Source organism: Vulpes lagopus, chromosome 12 (assembly GCF_018345385.1).
Source record: "Vulpes lagopus strain Blue_001 chromosome 12, ASM1834538v1, whole genome shotgun sequence".
Lineage (NCBI taxonomy): Eukaryota > Metazoa > Chordata > Mammalia > Carnivora > Canidae > Vulpes > Vulpes lagopus.
Window position 1 is genome coordinate 23,348,223 of NC_054835.1, and position 25,021 is coordinate 23,373,243.

At 43.4% G+C, this 25,021-nt stretch overlaps 2 protein-coding genes, 1 long non-coding RNA gene, 1 other non-coding gene and 1 pseudogene across 5 annotated transcripts in view; 3 read left to right on the forward strand and 2 right to left on the reverse strand.

Moving 5' to 3' along the window:
• Positions 1–649: 649 nt before the first annotated feature.
• LOC121473964 lies at positions 650–1,650 on the reverse strand (annotated as a pseudogene).
• Positions 1,651–5,132: 3,482 nt separating this feature from the next.
• Positions 5,133–8,049, forward strand: LOC121473522. The gene is made up of 2 exons (XR_005983161.1): positions 5,133–5,537; positions 7,940–8,049. It is a non-coding gene; the product is annotated as an uncharacterized LOC121473522 (long non-coding RNA).
• On the forward strand, positions 7,713–7,809 carry LOC121474348. The gene has a single exon (XR_005983358.1). It is a non-coding gene; the product is annotated as a Z30 small nucleolar RNA (small nucleolar RNA).
• A 909-nt stretch (positions 8,050–8,958) lies between the features above and the next one.
• PEX12 (peroxisomal biogenesis factor 12) lies at positions 8,959–13,005 on the reverse strand. Its single transcript, XM_041724560.1, has 3 exons — positions 12,240–13,005; positions 11,363–11,916; positions 8,959–10,513 (listed from the first exon to the last, which is right to left on the reverse strand). The coding sequence occupies exons 1-3, from the start codon at positions 12,363–12,365 to the stop codon at positions 10,114–10,116; spliced, it is 1,080 nt and encodes a 359-aa protein (XP_041580494.1). The 5' UTR covers positions 12,366–13,005; the 3' UTR covers positions 8,959–10,113.
• Positions 13,006–19,403: 6,398 nt separating this feature from the next.
• AP2B1 (adaptor related protein complex 2 subunit beta 1) overlaps positions 19,404–25,021 on the forward strand; it is a 132,785-nt gene continuing 127,167 nt past the window's right edge. For both annotated transcript variants that reach the window (XM_041724558.1, XM_041724559.1), the window contains exon 1: positions 19,404–19,545. The gene's annotated coding sequence lies outside the window, so the exon portion shown is untranslated. The remainder of the gene's footprint in view (positions 19,546–25,021) is intronic.

Sequence of the window (25,021 nt, forward strand, 5' to 3'; positions counted from 1 at the left end):
AGCATTTATGGTCACAACGCTGGATACTGGCCACCTCTTGGGTTTGAAATGTGGTGAGGCTTTTCTGGAAAAGGTGTCTGCCCTTAGACTCTAATTGCTTCAGTTTCATCCTTGTCTGGGCACAGTTCTGACACTGATCTGCAGCAGACTCGGTTTCCTAAGGCAGCCTGACCACATCAAGGGGTTGTAAAATAATCTCCATGCATGGTTATTAACTAATAAAACTTGCATTCAACACCATATGCTGATAGGATGAAGCAAAGTATAAGATTCGAGTCTTAGATCTTTCTTTTTTTTTAATTTTTTTTTTTAAATTTTATTTATTTATGATAGTCATACAGAGAGAAAGAGAGAGAGGCAGAGACACAGGCAGAGGGAGAAGCAGGCTCCATGCGCCGGGAGCCTGATGTGGGATTCAATCCCGGGTCTCCAGGATCGCGCCCTGGGCCAAAGGCAGGCGCCAAACCGCTGCGCCACCCAGGGATCCCAAGTCTTAGATCTTTCTGAGCAGTGCATGATAGGTGATAACTAGAGGGAAGGATTAGTTGCAAGCTGGATGGGAGCTTAGGCTTAGGCATGAGGGTAATGGTCTCCTACTGGTTTAGAAGTGCTCGGAGCTCCCTGAGCTCTGGTGCAGATTACAAGGGTTTCACCCAAGGAAGGGTATGATGTGGGCATAAAACCATTCCTGAGACAGTTGAAGATGGTCCCCCTTCTACAGCCAGGAACACTAGCTGTCCTGCATTATCCATTTCCTTTAGCCCCAGGCAGTCCTGTGTGTACAGAGAGGTCTCCTGCAAGGGAATGATTTCCTTGGCTTGGCCACTTCTGTAAAATCCCAAACCACTCAGAGTCCATAGGATCCACAATAGAATCATTGAGAAATTTCTCCATCACAAACTTCTTCAAGGCCATCAGGTTTCTCTTGTAGGACTCATTGACGCCTCGCTCCTGATTAATATCGGCCAAGAAGATGCTGTAGTTGCGATACATGTCCTCCTTTATGGGGTCGTGCCAGTATTCTGCTTGCACCAGGGGTTCTTTTTTTTTTGCACCAGGGGTTCTTGAATAGCTTTGTTGTAAGCCCCAGCGTTCAGTGCTTTTCTGATCAAGTCACAGATGTGAGAGCTCTCCCCTGGGCACCGAGGGAGTCCATATACACTTTGATGTTGTCTCCTAATCGAGATCAGATTGATCATGGGAGGTGATGGGCATCTCTAAGCCACTGCCCTCAGAAATTGGCCTCCTTGGGAGAATCCCATAGCATTGTAGCCTTGCTGCAATTTAGGATCCTTAGCAAGAATCTGTTGCTAAGGATCAGACACACTGTTGTTACTTGGGAATTGACATTCAAGAAGAAGCTGTTCTCCACATCATCAGGGTCTTCCCAATCTTTAAAGATAAGATGTAAATTCCGGGTATTTTCTTCTCAACCATTTTTTTGATAGCTCCCATGCTTAAGGGATTATAACAGCTGTCTTCCATCCCATGCCAGATCACCAGCGGCAGCGGCGTGGCCGGGTCCACACGCCACGGCACCCGGGCAGCACCGGATCCCTGCAGGAGAGTGACGACCAGGAGCCACAAGCAGTTGGGTGATGCCACCTTGACCTCTGCCTGTGTTTTAATTTGTTCATCGTGACCTGACATTCTCAAGTAGGTTTCTGGACATCCCTAGTTTTCAAAAGTAACTGAGGTTACTGTTCCTACCAAGTTCTGCTTTGCTGGCATTACCCCTTTACACCTGTTTGTCTGAACCAGTTTCCAGGATAGAAGACAGAACAGATGCTATGATGCACAATCAGCACGGCAACATAATAAACTCCAAAGGCCTGCGTTCAGCCTTTTCACACACTTTACCTCCAAATTCCTTCTCACTTTTTGTTCTGTCACCTGCTCAACTCTCAGCCTCACTCTCACACTGGTATCCTTCTGATATGTTTAGAAAGATAAAAATGACCATCATTTACCGGACATGTGCTTTGGGATACAAGAGGTCAATCCGGGAGCGTAACAGTATGACACACCACATGGAGACCGAGGTTACATGGCCAGTAAGAGAGTCAGGGCTCAAAGCCACGTCTGCCAACTACAAATGCACCTACTACTTCCGCTGCCTTTCAAGTGTGGGATTTTGGACTGCTTAGGAGTCTTCAAAATCTGAAACCTACTTAAACATCCCTCTTTTTCTTCCCAGTGAACAAGAACATTATTTGGGCAGGAAAACTAGGAACTGGATTGTTTCCTCCTTCTCCTCTCCTCTTCTTCTTCTCCTTCCTTTCCTCCTCCTCCTCCTCCTTTTTCAGTGCACTCTGGGGAACCAAATTGGGAGAAGGAGGGACAATGTGAATGATGAACAGAGGGAGTTTCTCTTCCTTCTTCAAATTTCCTTAGTTAAGCCTCCTGGATATGAATGGTTAGGTCATCAGGCCAGAGAGGATCTCACATCCTGACTGTGATACATCAGTGCAAATGTCCATGATACAAAACAACTTGAAATCTTAATAGCTTGGACAGTGCTCTTTCTTAGTTCTTGGGAAATGGATCTGGCCATGCTGCTGACAATTGGCTAAACGCCAGAGCCTCCAATTTAAGATGTGTTTATTCACTAAGCACTTCAGTTTATCAACAAAGGTAGTTAGGGCACAGCCTTTAGACGTAGACACAAACTGCCAAATACTGGCCTCTACCTTTTCTCAGTTCATTCAGAGAGATGATTCAAAGACTATGGAGAGCACAGTGACCAAGAGCAACCATGCTGACTCTCCCTTGCCACTAACTGACTCTGGGTAGGTCTTCTTTCATTCTCTCATTCAACCAGCTATTTTTTTGAACACCAAAGACATTGAAATCCTTGCTCTGGCACTTTCTAGCTTTGAGAACTGGTCATGCAAATCTAAGTGTCAAATGCCTTCTGTATGAATTGGAGACAGTAACAGTGCCTTCCTTCCCTGCACAATTCTTGTGAGAATGAAATGAAATGATGTACATAAAGAGCTTATCACGGTGCCTGGCACATAATGTCAGTTTTTCATTTGAGAAGCAATTATGAAGCACTTACTGTGTTCTGTACATAGTGTCTGCTTCCCTTGTCAAATAAAATCTTTTAAACAAAAAATGTCAAATAAAATCTTTTAAACAAAAAATGTAACCAGAGGATATAAAATGAATTTCACACACGTGCCCTCAGGGAGATAAAACTTAAGGATTGACTCATTTCCCGTAAATGCGTCATTTACAGAAAACTGATATTGGAATTTTCTTAAATGATTGGGACTTGGTCAGGGGTTGCCTCCTATCAACCTTGGGAAGTTTTGCACGTGGCTTCCAGAGGTATGAACAAGAAATGACCTAGGTTGGGTTGGTCTTGCAACATAAGCTGAATTGAGTTTTGTTTATATGACTGGACTGGTTTGGTCTGCTTGGTGCATTTTCAAAGCTGGTCTCCTGTGGCTTTTATTTTAACAGGCTCTAACTGAGCTCTCTTCTCCTTACATTCCCTGCCCATTGATACAGCCTACCCTAAACCCTCAAGGGACTCACTGTGGTTTGCAATAGTTTGCATGTCTCGAACTGCAATTCCCCTGCTATTCCTGAATAAACCCATCTTTTTGACAATTTTGAGCTTGCCTCAATTTTCCTATTTGACACCGTCAACCTGACATCACATTCCTCGCCTGCCTTTCATATACCACCTCCATTTCTACTGATCCCTACCTGACATTCATCATATTCCTCACATGCTTTTCATATAATACCTCCCCATTTCTACTGCCACAACAGTAATTTAGGCTCCTGTTAGCTGTCACCTAAAACATTGCAATCACTTGCAATAGCTCCTCTTCTTTCACATTGCCCTCCTTTAATCTATTTAAAAACACAGTTGCATTTTTTTTTTAAGATTTTATGTCTTTATTCATGAGAGACACACACAAAGTGGGCAGAGACATAAGCAGAGGGAGAAGCCAGGACCCCGGGATCACCACCTGAACAAAGGCAGACTCTCAAACACTGAGTCACCCAGGTGTCCTGCATTTAGTTTTCTAAAGTACAGTTTTCTTATCATCCACCTCCTCTGACTGAAATCTTCAAATTTCCCAGTTACTCCAGAGTAGTGTAATAATCTACACAGCCAGCTAGCCATTCTTGACAAAGTCTTGATTTGTCTTTCAAATCTCCTACCACCCCCTTTCTTTAACACTAACAGTGGTCCTCAAACTTTGGTGTGAATCAGAATCATCCCTGGGGCACCTCTTAAAAATAGTCTGCCTGGGCTCCAAACCTCGAATATTTGATTCAGTAAGTCTGGACTGTGTCCCAGGTATTTTGGGTTTTTTTTTTTTTTTTTTGGACTTTTGATGCTATAGGACATTATATATTGTGACGTTTCCTCCCAGTGTTTCTAACTCACCGAATTTTGAAACCCTACACTTTTTCGACTTTTCCTAAATTTGTAAGTTCCCCCAATGCTTTACCATTTAATACGGGCGTTAAACTATTCCGTCTCCCAGCATCTCCTACTTCTTAAAACCTATCCATCTTTAAGGCTCAGATCAAATGCCACCTCTCCCAGGAAGTCTTTCCAGCTCTCCTGCGCATTTCTTTGATATTTAGCTGCACTCTTCTCGTGGCATCTCCTGCTTATCCAGGAAGCGTCCAGGCGCCCGGCCAGCCAAAGAGATCCCGGGCCGGAGAGGGGCGCATCCCTCCTCCGTCCACCCCGGGCCCTAGGCCTCCCGCGGGGATCGTACATGCGCAGGAAACCCTGTCGGATCGCTAGCCCAATCGGTAATTCTTCCCAGAAATCCAGGCAGGGCACAACTCTCTCAGATGCCCTCTGCAGTTGCTGAAGCAAGGAACCGGCAACAGACATCCCAACAGTCCAAGGAACGGGGTTGAGAGGCAGGCAGGAAGGCTCAGAACCGGGAAACGCACGAGCCCGCAACCACAGACCCCAAGCGCGGAAGCGACGCAAAAAGCGATCCCGCCTTCCCGCCGCTCCACCCCCGACGGCCGCCTCGCCCTCCGATTGGCTGCTCCTCGCAACCACGCCCACAGAGGCTGCCGCCCACGTGACCCGCCGGCGGCCGTAGGATTGGTCGCCCGGCGACGGCTTTACTGGCCGGGGAGGGCGGAGGGACCGCGAGGCCGGCGCCCGCGGGAAGCGGGGAGCGGGGCGGGCTGCGGCCGGGCTCCGGAAGGCCGAGGGCATCTGCGGGCCGGAGCGAACCCCCCGAGACACGGCATAGGAGCCTGAGGCGCTCAGAAGGCGGGCTGCAGACTTCCGTCGGGGTCTTTGGTTTGAGCCCTGACTTCGGCCGTACACGTATTTCCCCGCAAGGACGGCGCCTCTCAGCCTTTGCTGAAGTTGGGGGTTGGACTTCATTATCGTTACCTTGTTGAGGGTCCACTGTATAGAAGTACTGGCTGTCCTGCGCCGGGCGCCGTGGAGACTGCCGTGACGTGGAGGCTGGGGGAGGGGAGGGAGGGCTTAGAGACGCCGGGGGTCTGCCCCTTACCCACCTGCAGTGTTGAAGGTAAGTTGCTTTTTGTGCTGATACTTTTATAATCTAGTAGCTTAAGGTTTAAGAGGGAGGCCCGCTCATTGACTGAATTAAACGTTCATTTATTTTTATTTTATTTTTATTTTATTCGTGAGAGAGAGAGAGAGAGAGAGAGAGAGAGGCAGAGACACAGGCAGAGGGAGAAGGAGGCTCCATGCAGGGAGCCCGAGATGGGACTCGATCCCGGGACCCCAGGGTCATGCCCTGGGCTGAAGGCGGCGCTAAACCGCTGAGCCGCCCGGGCTGCCCTAAACGTTCATTTATTGAGACTCATCCTATGTACCAGGCACCTGAGTGTGGTGTATGCAAAGGCCAGTAAGACCCTGTCCCGGTTCTGTAGGAACTCTGTCATGGGGGGTTGGAAAGACGGAATGCGGGGGATGTGCATGGCTGAATAGGGGACATGTGATGTGGTGGGGAAAAGTGCTGTGGGAGGCAGAGGGGAGGATGACTGAGGCTTCCAGACCACTCTACTGAGGTGACGTTTGGGTAAGGTTTTAAAACTATAATGAGGCGTTTTTCGGATTGTAAGGATTAGGGGAAGATGGAGCTGTCTAGATGGAGCAACGTGTAATGAGGTAGAGAACTAGGGATGTGTGTGTGGTGGGAGCACACTTGGAGCTCTGCTCCCAGGTTTCATGCTTTTAGACAAAGTTAAGATCTCTCAGCCTGTTTTCCTCATTTTAAACATGTACTTCACCTGTAGAGGATGATGAGCTAAAGGCTCAAGCATAACCCCTGTAAAACAGGCATTTTGTTTCTCTCTTTTTATGGAATTTAGTTGCTGAATGGCCAACGCAGACCAACAGGTGCCAGTTCGTTGTTGTTGTTATTGTTGTTTTTCAAGATTTATTTATTCGTGAAAGACTCACAGAGAGAGGCAGAGACAGGCAGAGGGAGAAGCAGGCTCCCTACATAGAGAGCCCTATATGGGACTTGATTCCAGGACCCCAGGATCACAACCTGAGCCAAAGGCAGATGCTTAACCACTGAACCACCCATGCGCCTTAGCCTCCAGTTTTTTTTTTTTTTTTTTTTTTTTTTAATGATAGTCACAGAGAGATAGAGAGAGAGGCAGAGACACAGGCAGAGGGAGAAGCAGGCTCCATGCACCAGGAGCCCGACGTGGGATTCGATCCCGGGTCTCCAGGATCGCGCCCTGGGCCAAAGGCAGGCGCCAAACCGCTGCGCCACCCAGGGATTTAGCCTCCAGTTTTTAAGGAGTATCAATCTCGACATTTGTAGGTGGCTGAAGGAAGCCTGTGCGGTCTCCAGAATTGTTACTTAAATACTGACTATACTTTGCTGATAGGCTGGAGAGGGTGACATTGTGATCCAAGTACTTTTACATGTCAGTGATTGCAGTCAGCTTTCTTATTCAGAAATTGATTATCCAGGTTGTGAATTACCTAGACTTTGCATTGCCTTTTTTTTTTTTTTTTTTTTTTTAAGATTTTTTGTAATCCACATCCAGTGTGGGGCTCCAACTCACAGTCCTAAGTTAGTGTTCCATGCTCCACTGACTGAGCCAGCAAGGCACCCTTGCATTTCTTCTTTTATCTTGCCCATGGCTTGGAGAAAAATGAAATTAAACTCCATATTTAGTTGGTAGTGGAAAAATATAAATTTGGTAATCAGATCTCTGTTCTCTCTCTGGCTCTACTGTTAATTTGCTGTGGACTTTGCCAAAACATAGCCTCTCTGGGTCTAGCACTCTTAAGATAGAAGATTCCAGTATAAAAGTTATATACTTTTTATCTTTGTTGGCTGCAGAATTGTAAATCAAATTGTATATTAAATGAACAGGAGTTTACTTTATAATGGAATTTAGTATAGAAAAATCTTTGACATCCCTGGAATTTTATCATGCATTGTGTTTGGGTTTATTAAAGTTTTTGAATCATAAATGCTTCTCCACTCTCCTATATTTCAAAAACAAAAAAATTCCTCCAAACCAAAACTTAAGTTTGTATTTTCATACAGCAGAGTCTTTAAAGCAACCATAGTGGAAAATAAAATATTTATCAAAAGTCCATGCTTGAAACTTATCTATAAAGAAGCCTTTATTTAATAGGTTAACCTAAGTCTTCTTAGATGTGAAAATAGTGTTGGGTTGCTTTTACGTTTATAAGGACGTGAAATGCAATGATGCGATGATGAGTGAAGTATCGTCTGACCTGGTATTGCCATTGCTTCAGTGTTGGCTTTGACCAGGGTATGATTCCATAATCTTCTCTCTGAGCTGATTCTGGTTTTTCCACATTGGAATGTTCTCAATCTATTTGGATACTGCTTTTATTATTATATATTTATTATGTGTTTCTTTGATACTCTTGAATTGCTGATACTTTTATGTTTCATGTTTTTCTTCTTAGGTAGAGGTGAAAAATCTGGCTTTGATATCTTCATGGAGGACTACATTATTTCAATCCTGAATCTGGTTCAGTTTTCTTACTGATTTATTACTATATTAAAAATGTTTAATTAACTGTGGTGTTTGTTTTGGTAAAACCTTGGGATTTAACAAGAACTTTAACAAATACCCATTATATTCTTATGGTACAGAAAAGTGTTTGTATTTTATTTATTTATTTAATTTTTTTAGATTTTATTTATTCATGAGAGACACAGAAAGAGAGAGGCAGAGACACAGGCAGAGGGAGAAGCAGGCTCCACACACAGAGCCCGATGTGGGACTCGATCCTGGAACTCCAGGATCTCGCCCTGGGCTGAAGGCAGATGCTTAATCGCTAAGCCACCCAGGCGTCCCCAGAAAAGTGTTTTTAAATCTGTAAGTTATTCCATTTCAAATTTTAATTTTATTAACTTTGCGCTATCAGAGAATGTGCTTTGAATTGCTAAATATTAGAAAACATCTCTCTCAGCAGAGGCGCTTAAATTATTTTCATCCTTTCTCTACCCATATATTTTCACCAACCTGATAATCCAGTGGCATGAATTTTACTACATAAGCAAGTTAAGTGTTTCTGTAATATGGGGACTTTCACACAAAGCTGAATTCTTGCTGCTGGAATAGAGGGTTTTTTCCCCTCCAAGAATTGGATTAGCAGAAAAAGCAAAATGTCAATACAGAAATACCTCAAAGATGGTCTGAAGGAAAAATGTGCTTTAAACATCTCAAGTAATTTTTTTTAAAAGATTTTAGGGAAAGAGCAAGAAGGGGAAGGAGTAGAGGGAGAGGTAGAGGATCCCAAGCAGACTCCATGTTGAGCAGCAGAGCCCCCTGTGGGGCTTTGATCTTACAACCCTGAGATTATGACCTGAGCCAAAACCAAGAGTTGGATGTCGCTTACCCGACTGAGCCACCCAGGTACCCCCACCTCAAGCAAGTACTTGTTAAGTTTCCACATAACCATGAAACTCAGGACACCTCTTTGCCAAAAACATTTATTCTTAAAATTTACTTAAGCGTTTCATAGAAACTTAGTAATAGCCAGAATAATTTGTGCCCATTTAGCAAACTCTTAACAAGAAGAAAGACCTTATTAAAAGATTCTTTTGCACATAGTTAAATCAGTATTTTATGTCATCTCTTGATTGCTTATTAGTTTTGCTTTCACACCGAAATCTTCAAACTGCTCGGTATTACCCTCAACTGCTATTTTTCTTTAACCAGTTTCCCAAGAAAAGATACATATGGCTCATAAAGGAATCTTATTTAAAAGTTGATATACTACAGCAGATGCTACTTAACAAGTGGATCACAGTATATGGAAGGTGCTTTGTTTTTCTAAAATGTTTCTAATTATTTCTATAAAGAGTAGGTCCCCGTTTCACATTGTTTGCACATTGATAAAATCTCTTCCTCATAGGCAGATAAATGTTTTTCTCAAGAAAAGGCCTGCTTCCCCATCACCCACTTTATGAGGTCTAACTTGGGTTTTTTCCTGAAAGCTTCTATACCTCTTGCTTTTCAAGGAAAAGCTTCTGTACTATCCTCTTTCATCTACTTCCTCTACACTGACCTTCATGTCCCTTGTCAATCCTGATTCTCTTATTCTAACCAGCTTGCTAAACTCGAAGTAGGAGTCTAGAGAGCAGGTTAAAAGGTTTAGATCAATGGATATATCCTTTTAAAGAAATCCATATACAGTTGACCCTTGAACACAGATTTGAACTGTGTGGGTCCATTTGTATGTGGATTTTTTATAGTACAGTACTATAAATGTATATTCTGTTATAATTTTCTTAATATTTTCTTTAGCTTTACTGTAAGAATACAGTATATAATACATCTGACATAACAGAAAATGTGTTAACTGTTTGTGTTAGTGGTAAGGCTTCCGGTCAACAGTAGGCTATTAGTAGTTAAGTTTTGGGAGAGTGAAAAGTTACACAAATTTTTCTACTGGGGGCGGGTGGTATCGGCACCATTAACACACATTATTCAGGGGTCAACTCTACTTGTGTAAAGTTCTTATAATTATGAATTGAGGATTAGAAGAATCAATGCTAGGTACTGTGCTGAAAATCGGTTTTTCAGCCTTATGTGCAATAATTTTGTTGTGAGATAAAATGCTGATTCCTTTCAGTTTTCAGGGGAGTACAGTTTAATTAGATGTTGTACTTCTGTTGGATAACCTGTTATGGGACAAGTTTGGTGACTCCTTACATAATTAAACACACAGCGATAACAAAACACATAGCCAGAGGTGGCAAGAACAGTATCATTCACCCGGGTTTTACGACACAGTGGGCACACAGTCTTCATTTTGGGTAGTAGGGGAGAATCGGAATTGTAGTCTAGGTGTACAGGTGGTGGAGGAGTAGGCAGGGCAGTCAGTGATTTGATTGTTTCTTGATTTTCAGAGGAGTACCACCATTCAAGGAACTGCAGAAAGAATACTCCCACAGAAAGGCCGGTAGACAGGGTTAAGGCAGCACCTCCTAGAGCTTTCTTCAGAGATGACTTTATTTTGTCACCAACACTGGTGGGAGAATAGAACAAGGAGGCAAAAGGAGAAACTGTTTAGGTTTGATCACAGAGTGACCGATATCAATGTAGCTCTTCTATTTGTCATCAGAATTACTGATTCACTTTGGAGTTTGAGTAGCTGCTAGATTGGCATGGTCTCCTTTAGTGTCTATTCTAAATGATTTCCTTTTTCTGACTTACACTATTTTGGGAGCACAGGAGCTAAACTTTGTATTTAATGACTAGAGTTTTGCTTTTGTTTAGAGAAAAAAATTAATGAGATACTGATTATATCTGATTTGTGTGTGTGTGTGTGTGTGTGTGTGTGTGAATATCCAGAAAAAAGATAGAATATCCAGAAAAAAGCAGCTCACTTAACAAAAAATAACCTAGCAATATTGAGGAATATATATTTGAATTTGTAGGAGCATACAGATACCAACTAGAAACAGTGGCATTGTGGTTAAGAGTACAGTTTTACAGAGAACTGTTGATCTGGCTTGAATCTCAGTTCTCCCACCTTCTAGCTATGTGGCCTTGGCAAGGTACCTAGCTAATAGGGCTTAGTTTCATCAAGTGTTAAACAGGGTAATGAATTTATTTCATGGAGTTGTGATGAGGATTGAGATAATGTACGTAAATCAAACAGCACAGGGCCTGGCACACAGCAAGCCATGCACAAAAATGTAGCTAGTATGAGGAGGAAGGTTACCAGGATGGCAACTCTGGTTTTATGAACATAAGAATTTTTCTGTGATTTATGAAATACCTCAAAGTGGACCAAGGAGGGTGAGTTTCATAAAATTAGGTTAAGGTTTTAGAATTTCCTAGTGTAAGATTCTGGGAAACGTTAAAGCCTTACCTCCTGGCTGGTTGCTGCATCATGCTGGCTTCAGCTGGCTTGTGCTCCAGAGCCTGTATGTCCTGAACTGTAAGTCGACCTAGCCGAACTCCAGCCAGCCTCAGCAGTGGTGAATGATGCTGAGCCTTCCCTAGAATGTATCGAAGTTGTTGTACAAAAAAACAGCCTTCCCATGCCATGTTTACAAATGGGTAGGCTGCCAGGAAGGCTCTATAAAACTGTTTCCAGCGGGAGGAAGGGGGATGGATAGAATATTCATCCTCTTCTCTCAGGCTAGAAATCAGCTTCTCCAGCTTCACTTTCAGGTAGGGAAAAAGAACCAGGAACATAATTGACTTCCAAAACTGCTTCTTTGGGAGACCAGCGCTGGCCAATCTCTCAAGCTTGTGTGTGTCTCCCATTACAATGCGCTTCAAGCCATAAAAATTTTCAGAAAATGAGGCACTAGTTTTAGACAGGTAATGTTGCTGGAGCAGAAGATCTAGCAGGGTGAAGATTTCATCAAACCACCTCCAAAAGAAGCCATAGTGGGCAGGATTTGATTCTGCAAGAACCTAAAGCAAATTAGTGAATTAGTAAATTTCATTCCATTTCGTATTCACATTTCCTTTTTTTCCCCCTCTAAATTCTGATACTTTGGGCTTAAACAAATTGCTTCTTTCGGGGTCTGCCCTATTGTCCCTGAAGTGCTGTGTATTCAGTACAGGACTCTTATAACAGGGACTCAAAAACTGTTAAATCTCTGGAAATGAATTATATGCTAATTGGCAATTTCAAAACCTAGGCAACTGAATAAACTCGTGTTACTGGTTTGATTTTTTTTTTTTTTAATTTTACCCAGTCGTCCCTAAAACCTTTTAGAGAATTAATACCTTACCTTGACCACATGCTGAAGAGCAGGTCTCACTGCTGTCATTAAACTGTCCTGTGCTACCACCTCAAAGATGGATGGCTGGTCATCCACCACAGCAGCAGTTGTGATGTGAGCCCCATGCTCAGCCATAGTTTCCTATGTGCACTGGGTTTCGCTTTACCCACAAGCCCTTTAGTAAGCATGAATTTGTTTTAGTTACCAAAGAGGTACCTAAGGGTGATCTTTCTGCAGGAGGCCCAAAACTCCTTTTACAGAACTGGGCGGGGAAAAAAAGACCTCTTCTGGAGGCAGAGCGGGGGAGGGGTCTCGAATTAAGGAGATTAAGAACGAAATTAAGGCAGACGCGGGTGGACGTGGTGTGTGGGGTGGGGGTGACTTGTCAGATGCTGCGCCTCGAAGGGCAGAGCATGCCTACGGGGCACAGGCATGGGCGAAGGAGCTCTCCTCGGGAGCTGCGGTCCTGGAGGCTGCGGATCAGGGACTCTCCATCGTGAGAGCTTAATTAAAAGCCCGCAAGCTCGGAGGGGTTAGAGGTGGCAGCGCGGGCCCGGCACGCCAGGACCCGCTCCCGCCGCTGGCTGCCAAACGCCCGCGCCTGAGCTCGCGCGCGGACCTTCGTCCGGCGGGGCGCGAAACACTCACGACGCCACGTTGGAAGAGAGGCCTCCGCTTTATGACAAGCCGCACCCGGAAACAGAAGCGGCGGGGGACAGGGACGGCCGCCGGAGGAGAGGCGCTCTAGCCTGGACCGTGGCCTGGGAACCGGAACTAGCCGACTCTATGACCCCACCGGGATTTCCGCTTCCGCTCCCGCTGAAATTAAGTCACTTGGGGGCGGGCTTAAAGGGGAGTCCTTTGCTCGTTGGTTTTACTTTTCTTCGCCGGTTTTGCATCGCGTCCCCGGCGGGACGCCGCACCTGTGAATCTCCCTCTGCAGAGGTCTTTTTGACAAGATGTTTGGGGCGCCGCGCCGACGTCTGGCACCCGGAGCCAAGAGTTCCGGGCCGGTTGCTGAGGCCTTGGTTCCCTTGGGCGATACAGTTAGAGGTGGGAGGAGGAAAGGGAGTATGGACGCACGGAAATTCTCTTTGCGCGCGGCGGGGGTGGTGGTTGATTTTACATTCTGCCACCTTCCGGGGGTGCTTTGGAGAGACGCAGCTGGGCAGAGCATCCTTCAGCTTTGCGGCCGATGTTTAAAAAGATGATGAGAATGAGAAAGGTTCCTGCGGTTCGTCAGAACTGGGAACGATTACTTTCCATTCTAGCTGGTAGATCGACTTTTCTAGGTGTAGTTACGTTCAAGCATAACGAGGTACCTGCCACACTCGATGGAAAAAAAAAAAGTTCCTCCTCTCGTCCACGGTCGTATGTGCCACAGCGATAAGACTACAGTGCTAAGACGGAGGCATCCTGATGAGTTCTAACTAGGACGAACTGGGGACGCTTGGTCGATGGTACTTTTCACTGTATATCAAAGTTAACGTAACTTGTCTTATGGTTTGCAAAGTGCTTTTACACCGTATGCAACTTTACCTCGTTTGAGTTGCTTTAAAGCAACAGGTTTATTGAATTTCGACGAGTTAAAAGTCCAGCTATTCCTCTTTCCAGCCCTTCCCCACTTCTGTGCTAAATGGATAGGAATAAAGGGGGATTATTCACTGCCTTAAAGGACCTCATGATATAAAGTTCATTGGTTTGCATAATGAGAACTCTCAAAGACAAGGTTTGCATGTAACTGTTTTCAATAAAATCATGCAAGTTAATCTTATAGTTCTAAAACGTGTTTTTTTTTTTTTTTTACTCTGCCAAATAACCTGCCAACGAAAATCACATTGATAACAGACTTTCATCTGACGAGGTATTAGGTGCTCTAACAATGGTAGCTGTTATACGCAGGCTTTTCTTAAGACAAACGAGATTTAGCATTAACTACAAGTGGGAAATTAAGCGTTTGTATCAATGAGGTTCTTTGTTTACAAGCAAAGAAACAGGCTAATATTTAAACTAAAAAGTTTATTGGAAATATATAGAGTAGTTAACAAAACAAGGAAAGCCATCTCTAAAAAGACAGGAACTACAGCCCTATTGAAGGTCTCAAGTAAGAATTAGTTGTCTCACCCAGGCAGTGTTGCAGGAATGGGTTTCAACAAATTTCTGTCACTGTACTTATGATTCAGATTCAAGTTTGGATTTCCTCTGCTCCCTTTCACTTTTAGAAGAGGGCAAGACTGGGGTTCCTGGGTGGCTCAGTTGGTTAGGCATCCAACGCTTGGTTTCAGCTCAGGTCATGATCTCAGGGTTGTGAGATCTGGCTGGCCTTGGGCTCCATGCTCAGAGCAGAGTTCACTTGGGATTGTTTCTTTCCCGACCCCTCTACTTCTCCCCTCACCCCTGTGCTCGCTTGTTTACTCGCTCTCTCTAAATAAGTAAATCTTGGGGGAAAAATGAGGGCAAGATGCCTTGATTAAATAGTCCTTTGAGGATACCCCAAAAGTAAATTGGAATTATGAAAAAAAAGGATGAGAAAGGTTCCTGCGGTTCCTGGAAGAGAGGCCTCCGCTTTATGGCAGTAAAAAAATAACTAATGTCAATTTTTAAAAATGTTTTTATATATTTTAGTGAGAGTGTGCAAGCTGGGAGAGGAAAAGAGAGAATCTCAAGTGGACTTCACACTGTGTGCAGAGCCCCACACCAGCTTGAACTCACCACCCTAAGATGCTGACCTGAGCCAAAATCAAGAGTTGAACACTTAACTGACTGAGCAGTCCAGATGCTGCAATTAATGGCAATTATTAAAGCCAACAAATAATAACCACCTCATCATAAGTCCCATTCTCGGGTTTATATTGTAATAAATGAAACACATAAAAAGCGTTTTTACATGAAGAGGTATTCAGAGCCACCAGGTTAGTATGTGAATTTTTTTTTTTTAAGATTTTATTTATTTATTCATGAGAGACACACACACACAGAGAGGCAGAGACACAGGCAGAGGGAGAAGCGGGCTCCATGCAGGGAGCCCGACGTGGGACTCAATCCAGGGTCTCCAGGATCACGCCCTGGGCTGAAGGCGGCGCTAAACCGCTGAGCCACCCAGGCTGCCCCAGTATGTGAATTTAGAAGAGATAACAATCAGCTGGGAAAAATAAGGCACTACAGACCAGCTTAAATAGAAACCCTATATTGGCCTACATAACCAAAGGGAAGAACGTTTCTATCCTATTTTATTTCAGCTTCTCTTTGCCAGTTGCTTTCTAATACAATGACGTAACCTGGTACCTTCTGTACCTCATACCAAAACAGATGTCCACTGAGTTTTATGAATTAGGTGGATCTTAAAAGATGAGAACATTTGGGGCAAGTCATAGTAGCGGTGATAGGGCTTTCCAGGCTAAGGGAACAGCATGGAGTGTATAGAAGTAAACTATAGTTTGCTTTAACTATAGAGCTACAGAAAGGAATAGTACAGAGTATGTTGAAAATAGTTTTAAGTGGATTATGGAAAGTCTTAAATGTTAGTTTTACTTTGCCTGTGCACATTCATTTATTTAATAAATATTGAATAACTTTTATGTGTCAGGCAGTATACTAGGTTCTGGGTATGAAGTAGTAAAAACAGACATGGAATTTATAATCTAGTTAGGAGATAATAAGTAAATTAATAAATATATATATTTTTAAATTTTTATTTATTTATGATAGGGACACGGTGAGAGAGAGAGAGAGAGGCAGAGACACAGGCAGAGGGAGAAGCAGGCTCCATGAACTGGGAGCCCGACGGGCCAAAGGCAGGCGCCAAACCACTGCGCCACCCAGGGATCCCAACAAATATATAATTTACAAGTGGAATAAGGGCTGGGATGGTGTGGCAGTCTGGGCTAGGAGGACAGAAACTATTAGACTGAGGGTAAATAGAGTGTCTTTCTGCGGAGATTACAATTAACCTGAGACTTAAATTATGAGCCAGTCATGTGGAGATTGAGTGAGGGGAGGGGGTAATTATTAGGCAGGAGAAGCGCTATTTGTGAAGGCCCTAGGATGAAAGAGTTCGGCATATTTGAGGGCTCCAATAGCAAAAGAGGAGATGTAGAGTAACTGAAAGGCATAAAATGGTGTTAGAGAGGTAGAGGGCAAGCTATGCAAGGACTCTGGCCATAGGAAGGAAGCTGGATTTTAGTTCAAGTGCAATGGGAGTTCCTTGAAGGATTAATACATCCGAGTCATGATGAGGTTTGTATGCGTTTTTTTTTTTTTTAATATTTTATTTATTTCTGAGAGAGAGAGAGAGAGAGAGAGAGACAGAAACAGAAGCAGGCTCCATGCAGTGAGCCCACATGGGACTTGATCCCAGGTCCCCAGGATCAGGCCCCAGGCTGAAGGCAGCACCAAACCGCTGAGCCACCAGGGCTGCCCTGAGGTTTGTGTGTTTAAGATGACCCTGTAATGTTTATGTGTTTATGTTTACTTTGTGAAGATTCATCCAAAGTTTACATTTATGAAGTGTGCACTTTTTAAAAATGTTTTTTATATTTCAAAATAAGTTAAATAACCTGGCTGCTATATGGAGAATGGTTAGGAGGAAAGTTGAGGTTTCTGGTAGTCTAGGCAATAGGTGGTGGTGGCTTGGATTAATGTGGTAGAGTAGAGTGGATTGGGTGAATTAAAGATTTTGAAGATAGATTGACAATGTAGAGATGGTTTGGATGTGATCATTAAGGGAGAGAGAAATCAAGAATGGCTCTCCAGTTTTCTGGCTTGAGCAAGTTACAGTAATTTATTGAGATAATCACACGTAGCGAATAGTACATAGTCATACTATGCAGCCATATTTCTAAGTGCTTTACATATATTAATTCCCTTCATCCTCATAACAGTCTTATGATTGGATATTACTATTTCCCCATTTTACAGGCGAGAAAACTAAAGAGCATAGCGATGGGGGAAACTGAGGGTGAGGATAGGTTTTGGACTTACTAGGCATTGAAAGGTTTTGAATAGGAGAGGAGAGGGATATGAATCAAAATCTTTAAGGTTTTTCTGCTGGCTTTTTTTTTAAAAACAAAATCCATATCTAATTTCCAGTAATTATAACTGGAACCAGGCTTTTCAACACCCCTTCTCCCTTATCCCAAGGTTTGCTTAATTTGGGTGGGCCATAAATATAGAATTTTCCATCAGCGTGGTTAGCAAGTTGGTGGTTTGAAGTTGGGAGTAGGTCAAGGCTAGAGATAGAGATTTTGTTTTTTTAAAAAAATTTTTTTTTAATTTATGATAGTCACACAGAGAGAGAGAGAGAGAGAGAGGCAGAGGCACAGGCAGAGGGAGAAGCAGACTCCATGCACTAGGAGCCCGACGTGGGATTCGATCCCGGGTCTTCAGGATTGTGCCCTGGGCCAAAAGCAGGCGCCAAACCGCTGCACCACCCAGGGATCCCTGAGATAGAGATTTTGGAATCCTACGGATAGGAACAATTATTGAGCTCATGGTATTGCTAAAGAGATAGTGTAAATAAAACGTATGAATATAGAACTTAAAATCCTTGCTATTTTCTGTCTCAAATATCCAATATACTTTCAGCCATATTTTCTTATGGAGCAATTCAGAACTCGTTTCTATTTCTTCAGCTCCCATTCATCCTCAAACTTCTTCAGGATGGCTTTTGCCTTCATATCTCTACTGATGGTCCCATCAATGACATCAAAGACTATTTACTTAGAGCTGGGGAGAGAGAATCTTAAGCAGTCTCCATGCTCCACGTGCATGACCTGAGTTGCAATCAAGAGTTGGTTGCTTAACCGACTGAGCCACCTAGGCACCCTGACATTAAAGACCTTTATGTTGCTAAATCCTTGGACAGTTTTCAGTCCTCCCTCCTCCTCTCTATAGCAACGATATTGTTGACCATTCACTCCTATATTTATGCATTCAATAAATTTTGGGGAGGGGGCTAGGTCTCAGAGATAGAGTGAACAGACTGGTATAGTTCCTACTTTATAGAACTCTAAAAATAGGGGCAGCCCGGTGGGTGGTTCAGTGGTTTAGCGCCACCTTTACCGCAGGGCCTGATCCTATAGACCTGGGATCCAGTCCGACGTCAGGCTCCCTGCATGGACCCTACTTCTCCCTCTGCCTGTGTCTCTGCCTCTCTCTCTCTCTCTCTCATGAATAAATAAATATAATCTAAAGAAAAAAGAACTCTAAAAACATGCTAAAACATTTTAACCACCTGCTTTTCCTTCTCCCTTTCTACTTTGCAGTCCCCTTTGCATTTTGGTTTCAAGTTCTGTCCCAGGCTCTCTTGCTTTCCATTTTTTCTTTTTAGCCAAAGACTTACTATTTTTAGAGCAGTTTTAAGTTCACAGCAAGATTGAGGCGGGGGTACAGAGATTTCTAGGTCTTGGTTTCCAAAAGCAACTTACTTTTGTGTAAGCACTCCTATTGTAAGCCAGGTGCTTTACTTACTTTATCTCATGTAAACTTCACAAGCCGGACAGAATTAGATCATTGGCTTCATTTCACAGATAAGGAGATGTTAGGTGATTTCTCAGTCATTTTCGTGGCACGGATTTGGACTCAGATTTGATGCCATCTCAACTTGTTTTCTTTTCACTACTATCCTTTGGTCCCACTGCCCGTGGACAGTCCGGGGCTGGGTCACCATTGTCCACAGTCCTGAACTGGCCTGCGAAATTAGCTGAGCTTTATTATTTTTTTAAAATATTTTATTTATTTATTCATGAGAGACACACACAGAGAAAGAGGCAGAGTCACAGGCAGAGGGAGAAGCAGGCTCCACGCAGGGAGCCCGACGTGGGACTCGATCCCGGGTCTCCAGAATCAGGCCCTAGACTGAAGGTGGTGCTAAACCGCTGAGCCACCCGGGCTGCCCATTAACTGAGCTTTAAAAAAATTTTTTTAATAAAAGGACAGGATATTTCACCTTTTCTATGTGAGAGTTTTTAGAGAGCGCCTGTGTGATGAATCAAGTCCAGAGAACAGCAGCTTGTTTCATATATCCCTCTGCAGAGCCACTTCCCCGGGCGTCCCGCCTCCGGTTTCCAAGCGAAACCCGCCCGTCTCCAAGGCTACAGAGCTCGCCGCCGTTCAGGTTCTCCCGCGCGCGGGGATGACGGCTCGCGGCGAGGTTCTCTGACGTCAGAGTTTCCTGTCCACCATCTTTGTCCCTGGCAAAGTGGGTTTTGCGCAGTGGCTTAGACCTGGAGAAGGAGTCGTGACGTGCAGGAAACCATTACAACACCACTCGGGCCGTGCTCTCTGGCTGCTGCCGCCACCCCCGCCCTTGCCTCCGGTGAGTTCGAGGCGGCTAACTTCGGGGTGTGTCCCTCATTGATGGGGGGGGACCCCAGGTTGCCTTGGAGGCTGGCAGGGGGAAGAGGGAATCCTAGGAGCGTGACCGTTGAGGATGGAGTGAGCCGTCGGGTGTGACCGTTGTGAGGAAGAGGGTTGGAGAAAGGGAGTCCGCCGCTCTGTCGTGGCGAGGGAATCCTCGGGTGTGGCGGCTGGGAGTCGGGGGCAGCGGAGGGAAGATCATGTTCGAGGTCGGAGGTTAGGGCCGGAGGCCGGGGTGCGGCCAGTAGAGGCCGAAGGCGAGAGAGCTTCCTTCTTCCCCGCTTGGCGTTCCCTCTGAGGCTGGGACATGCCCAGCTCAGGAAAAAGGGAGCGGGATTCCCCCACAGGTTTGTCCATTGACGGGCAAAACTCGCCAGTTTCCCGTAATTTGGGGTTAAGCGACACCTCTCTCCCACCTCGTAATGGAGGACTACATCCCTACGATGTTGACCTCCCCACCCCCCCGGGGGGTGGGCAGAAGAGGAATTCCTGACACTGGAGGGAAGAGGAGAGAAGAGGAAGCAAGTAGGGCTAAATCTTAGCCCAGAATTTTTTTCTTTCTGGGCTCAGCTGGAATGATCTGGTTTGAGAAGTGCTGTAGAGGTAAAGAAACCGGAATGTCCTGTTTACTTCCATGTTCTTTGAATCCGAAGAATTAATTTGTGCCGTTTGTTTTCAGAGCAGTCTTCTACCTGGGGAGAGAGGCTTTTATCGAACTCACCTGGCCTTTTCTTTCTGGAGCAGTGTGCATCAAGTGTTGATGCTTCATTAAACTTTTTTTCTTTTTTTAAAGAAGTGTGTTTTATTTTTAACATTTCTTTTTAAAAGATTTTATTTATTTGGGGATCCCTGGGTGGCGCAGCGGTTTGGCGCCTGCCTTTCGCCCAGGGCGCGATCCTGGAGACTCGGGATCGAGTCCCACGTCGGGCTCCCGGTGCATGGAGGCTGCTTCTGTCTCTGCCTGTGTCTCTGCCTCTCTCTCTCTCTCTCTGTGACTATCATGAATAAATAAATAAAATCTTTAAAAAAAAAAAAAGATTTTATTTATTTGGGAGAGAGCATGCACAAGCTAGGGGGAGAGGCAGAGAGAGAGGGAGAAGCAGACTCCCCCCCCCCCCCCCCCCGCCCCCAAGCAGGGAGCGCGAGGTGGGGCTTGATCCAGGACTTGGGAGATCATGACCTGAGCCGAAGGCAGACGCTTAACTGACTGAGCTACCCACGCGTCCCAAGAAGTGTGTTTTAAATGCCAGATACTGTTTTGATGATCATTTCGGCTTAAAAGAAAAAGAAAATGCCACATGTTTAGAAAAGGCGGGATGACCAAGAAGGTGGTCTCAAGGAGGAACAATTTAAGTGATTTAATTACCTTTCTGGAAGTGTATTGCTTAGCCTCAGGGTACACTTAAGAGTAGTAATATAAAGCAGCAGATGGAGGAGATGCAGCTGTGCAAGAAAACGTGTAACACATTCCAGTGATGACTAAGCATGGTGGTAAAGTGAGAACTGTTTGCAGGTATCTTAACAATTTAAACTCCCAAGGAAGCAGAAAGGATAGTGTGTTCTGTAAACAGCCTCACTGGAAAGTTGGGTGGTAAAATTAACACAAAAGCTAACATTCTGTGAGTTAAGAGAGACTCAAGAAAAGCCTAGTAGTTCATCTTTTTTTATTCCCCCCCTTAAACATCCATATTTTAAGATACTACATTTTTATGCACAGGTTTGACCTAAGCTGAGCAAGAAGTGAATTAGATACCATACCTTCTTCTTTCTTCCTTCTTATAGGCTTAAGTTTTCCAGGGTTTTGGTATTTCGGTTAAGAATTGGGTGTAAAACTTGGGGCACCTGGGTGGCTCAGTTTGTTGGGTGTCTGGCTTCGGCTCAGGTCATGGCCTTGGTGTCCTGGGATCCAGCCCCGTGTCTGGCTTTGGTCAGTGAGGAGTCTACATGTCCCTCTGCCCCTTGCTCATTCTTTCTCTTAAATAAAATCTTAAAAAAAAATCTGATGTAAAACTTTAGAACTTCTTTCTTATTGTATAATATTAACATTACTATGTAGCCTGCCATAGTTAAATAGAAATCACAAATGTGGGGGTGCCTAAGTGGCTCAGTCGGTTAATCCTTCAACTCTTGATTTCTGCTCAGGTCGTGATCTCTGAGTCATGGGGTCAAACTCATGTCAGGCTTCAGGTTCAGCACAGTGTCTGCTTGTCCCTTTCCCTCTGCTTTTCCCTGCCACACACACTTTTTCTCTAAATTTTTTTTAATAAAGATTTTTATTTATTCATGAGAGAGACAGAGGGAGAAGCAGGCTCCATGCAAGAAGCCTGATGTGGGACTCAATCCTGGGACTCCTGGATCACGCCCTGAGCCAAAGGCAGATGCTCAACCTCTGAGCCACCCAAGCATCCCTTCTCTCTCTAAATTAAATAAATCTTAAAAAAAAAAAAATGCAGAGGTGTCTGTTGTAATTAGGTGTCTTGTGATTTTTTATGAACTAAATGATAATGGAAGGCACTATTACCTTTGCATTGAAATATCTAATTATTGGAATATTTGAAATCTCAGAGTCTCTCACCCTTGTAATAAAAGATGTCTGAATGGCCATTTTGCTCTCTAATTGGGTTAACTCCAGCCAGTTTTTTGCTATGAGCACCCAACTGTGTAAAGCCTAAGTCTGTAAAAGAAGGGATTTAGTGGCCTCCCCAAGTCTAATTTAGGTGCTATTTCCCAAAGAGCCATTTGAAATTGACCCTATTAATTTTTTTCTGGCCTTATTTTCTTTAGGGGCACTGTGAGGAGGGAGGAATAGAAGGGTCTTTCACAACCTATATTTGGTTGAAACTAGGTTATGTTATATCCATATATATCATCCTGTGCAGGGAGGCTTTCTCTGAAAATACAGTGACATCACACTCCAAGCGAGGACAAGTAAGAGTGAGTGCATGCTTTCCCTGTGGCAGCTTTGTCATGTAGCAGTATTCCTAGGCCATACTGCAGGTCCTGGAACAGTCAGTGTCTAGTGTGATCTGGTGGGTGGGTGGGTGGTGTGAGTTCAAATTCCATGATGGCTTTGCTTCTTCCTGGGGTTCTGCTGTACCAACAAAAAGAAAAATTTTTTTCCAAGAGGAGCTTGATTTTTGAGGCTCTTCAGTGAATATTTGACTCCCCCGCCCCCCCAGCTCTATCTTGGCTGCTTTTCTTTGCCTTCTAATGCAGGCTGCAGTTTTCACCATCCTGTGTTTTGGAGAATCTGGTTATGTTATCTCTGGCATGTGATTATCTCATTTAAAAAATGCATATGTAATTTTTTGAAGTGTAATTCACATAACATAAAATTAACCATTTTAAAGTGAACAGTTCAGAGACAGTACATTCACAGTGTTGTGCAACTACCACTTCTTCCCACTTTTTTTTGTTTAGACTATTTTTATTTTTCTTGGAGTTTTCTTTTGGCTTAAGGCAGGAACTGACTTAATACAATGTTTCCCTGTGGATAGGGGTAAGGGATATTTCATTACTGTTGTTTACAAGAGTGGAAGCTAAAAGAGATAGGTTTCTCCCTTTCTTTAAGAGCAGAGATTCTTAATTTAGGATCTAAGATTACTGGACTCTTTTCCCTGAAAGTTTGTGGTTGGATACATTATTCTTTAAGAACACAGTGCTCACAATGAATAGGACAGAAATACATTCTTGACAATGAAATTTAAGGGAGATAGTGAAATGTGTGGGTCACTAATAAAGGTAGAATTTAAGACAAGGTTAATTTTATGTTTAACAGTCTGGTTAATTAAGGCTCCCCTTAAGGATTTAATATGTGTATATGTGTATGAGATCTATAGAAAACAATAATTTTTGTGCCCCTTTTCAAAGAAACTGGATGAAAAATTTTGTTTTCAAGCAGATTTTGTTTTTAGATCCTAAGTAAGTTTTAAGTTTTGAGGATTCTGTGGACTTAAAATGGCATAATAACATCCTAGACAGACCATAATGGCCTTGAGCTATGGCTCTCCTGTCTAATAATCATTTCTGTATACCGGTTTCTCTCTTTGTATATATGAGTTCTTACATGATAACTTCAGATTTATTCCAGATCTGTTATGTGAAGGACTCTTTTCTTCAGTTTGCCATTTCACATTTAGTGTGCATTGTGAATGGATTAAATTATTATAGTGTTCTTTGAATTTTTGCTAGAAAGGCATTATGAGGGACTCCTGGGTGGCTCAGTGGTTGAGTGCCTGCCTTCGGCCCAGAGCGTTGTCCCAGAGTTCCAGGATCGGGTCCCACATTGGGTTCCCTGCGTGGAGCCTGCTTCTCTCTCCGTCTGTGTCTCTGCCTCTCTCTCTGTGTGTCTCATGAATAAATAAATAAAATCTTTTTTTTTTTTTAAAGAAAGACATTATGAAAATATTGCATAAGGCAAACCCCTGTTACAGGTTAATTTTTAATTATAAGAGCTATCAAAATGGGAATTTGTGTATTCTGTAATATTTGTGAGTTCTAGCTCACATCTTTTAAGAAGTAATTTTGTGAAATTCTAGTACAACCTAAAGCATTCTTGCATAAGGATCAGGACTGTAAATAGTAGTGACTTTTAAAGATCTCAGCTGAGTCTAATTTCCCTTAGGCTATCCAAGTAGCACATTTTAGAGATCAGATTTGAGCCAGGCTTTTTTCATTATTTCATGTTTATTTGGTTCTTTTTCCTTTTCCTTAATTACAGTGATTTATTGCTTAGATCTTTTCTCTCTATTTACTGTTGTTTGCCAAATGTGGTATTGCTCAAGTTTGCCAAATGTATTATCACTCATGTTGTTTTGGCCTGACAATGAGCAGGTGCCAGGCATCAGTCCCAAATCTGGTAATAAGTATTGTTAATGAGGATGGTAAGGAAGAAACACATTTCTGAGTGCTGAAGAAATATTATTAAATGAAAATTTTAATACATTTAAAGATATCAAGTACCTTGGACAAAGTCGTGTGACTTAAATCAGAAAACATTGTCTAATTATTTGGGGGAGAAATGTGACCAGTCATTTTTGCCATTTTTGTTTCACTAGTAGAACCATGTGTCAGAGTAAATCTCCTGGGAATTGAACAGAAGAATTAAATTTGAGGCTGGGATCCATGGTCTTTTAAGTTTTAACACCAGTTCTGATTGTCTTTTATATGCAATGTGACTGGATAATCTTTTTTTTTTTTTTTTTTTTGCCTTGTTTTTAACTGTAAAGTGTATTATTTATTATTTGGGAATGCTTTTGGGCTAAGTATAGATTGTTGCAAATATGAAAACTATAATAAATCGATGTGCAAGGTATATTTGTCTCTAGATACTTGTTGTGAGGCAGCTCGGGTGGCTCAGTGGTTTAGCGCTGCCTTCAGTCCAGGGCCTGATCCTGGGGACCCAGGATCGAGTCCCATGTCTGGCTCTCTGCATG

What these genes read in the sequence shown, in the direction of transcription:
- PEX12 (XM_041724560.1), bottom strand. Translation starts at nt 12,365, where the DNA reads ATGGCTGAGCATGGGGCTCACATCACAACTGCTGCTGTGGTGGATGAC. An exon ending in CTCTTCAGCATGTGGTCAAG is followed by an intron (nt 11,917 to 12,239) that starts GTAAGGTATTAA and finishes AATTTGCTTTAG; the next exon opens with GTTCTTGCAGAATCAAATCC. An exon ending in ATGCAGCAACCAGCCAGGAG is followed by an intron (nt 10,514 to 11,362) that starts GTAAGGCTTTAA and finishes TTCTCCCACCAG; the next exon opens with TGTTGGTGACAAAATAAAGT.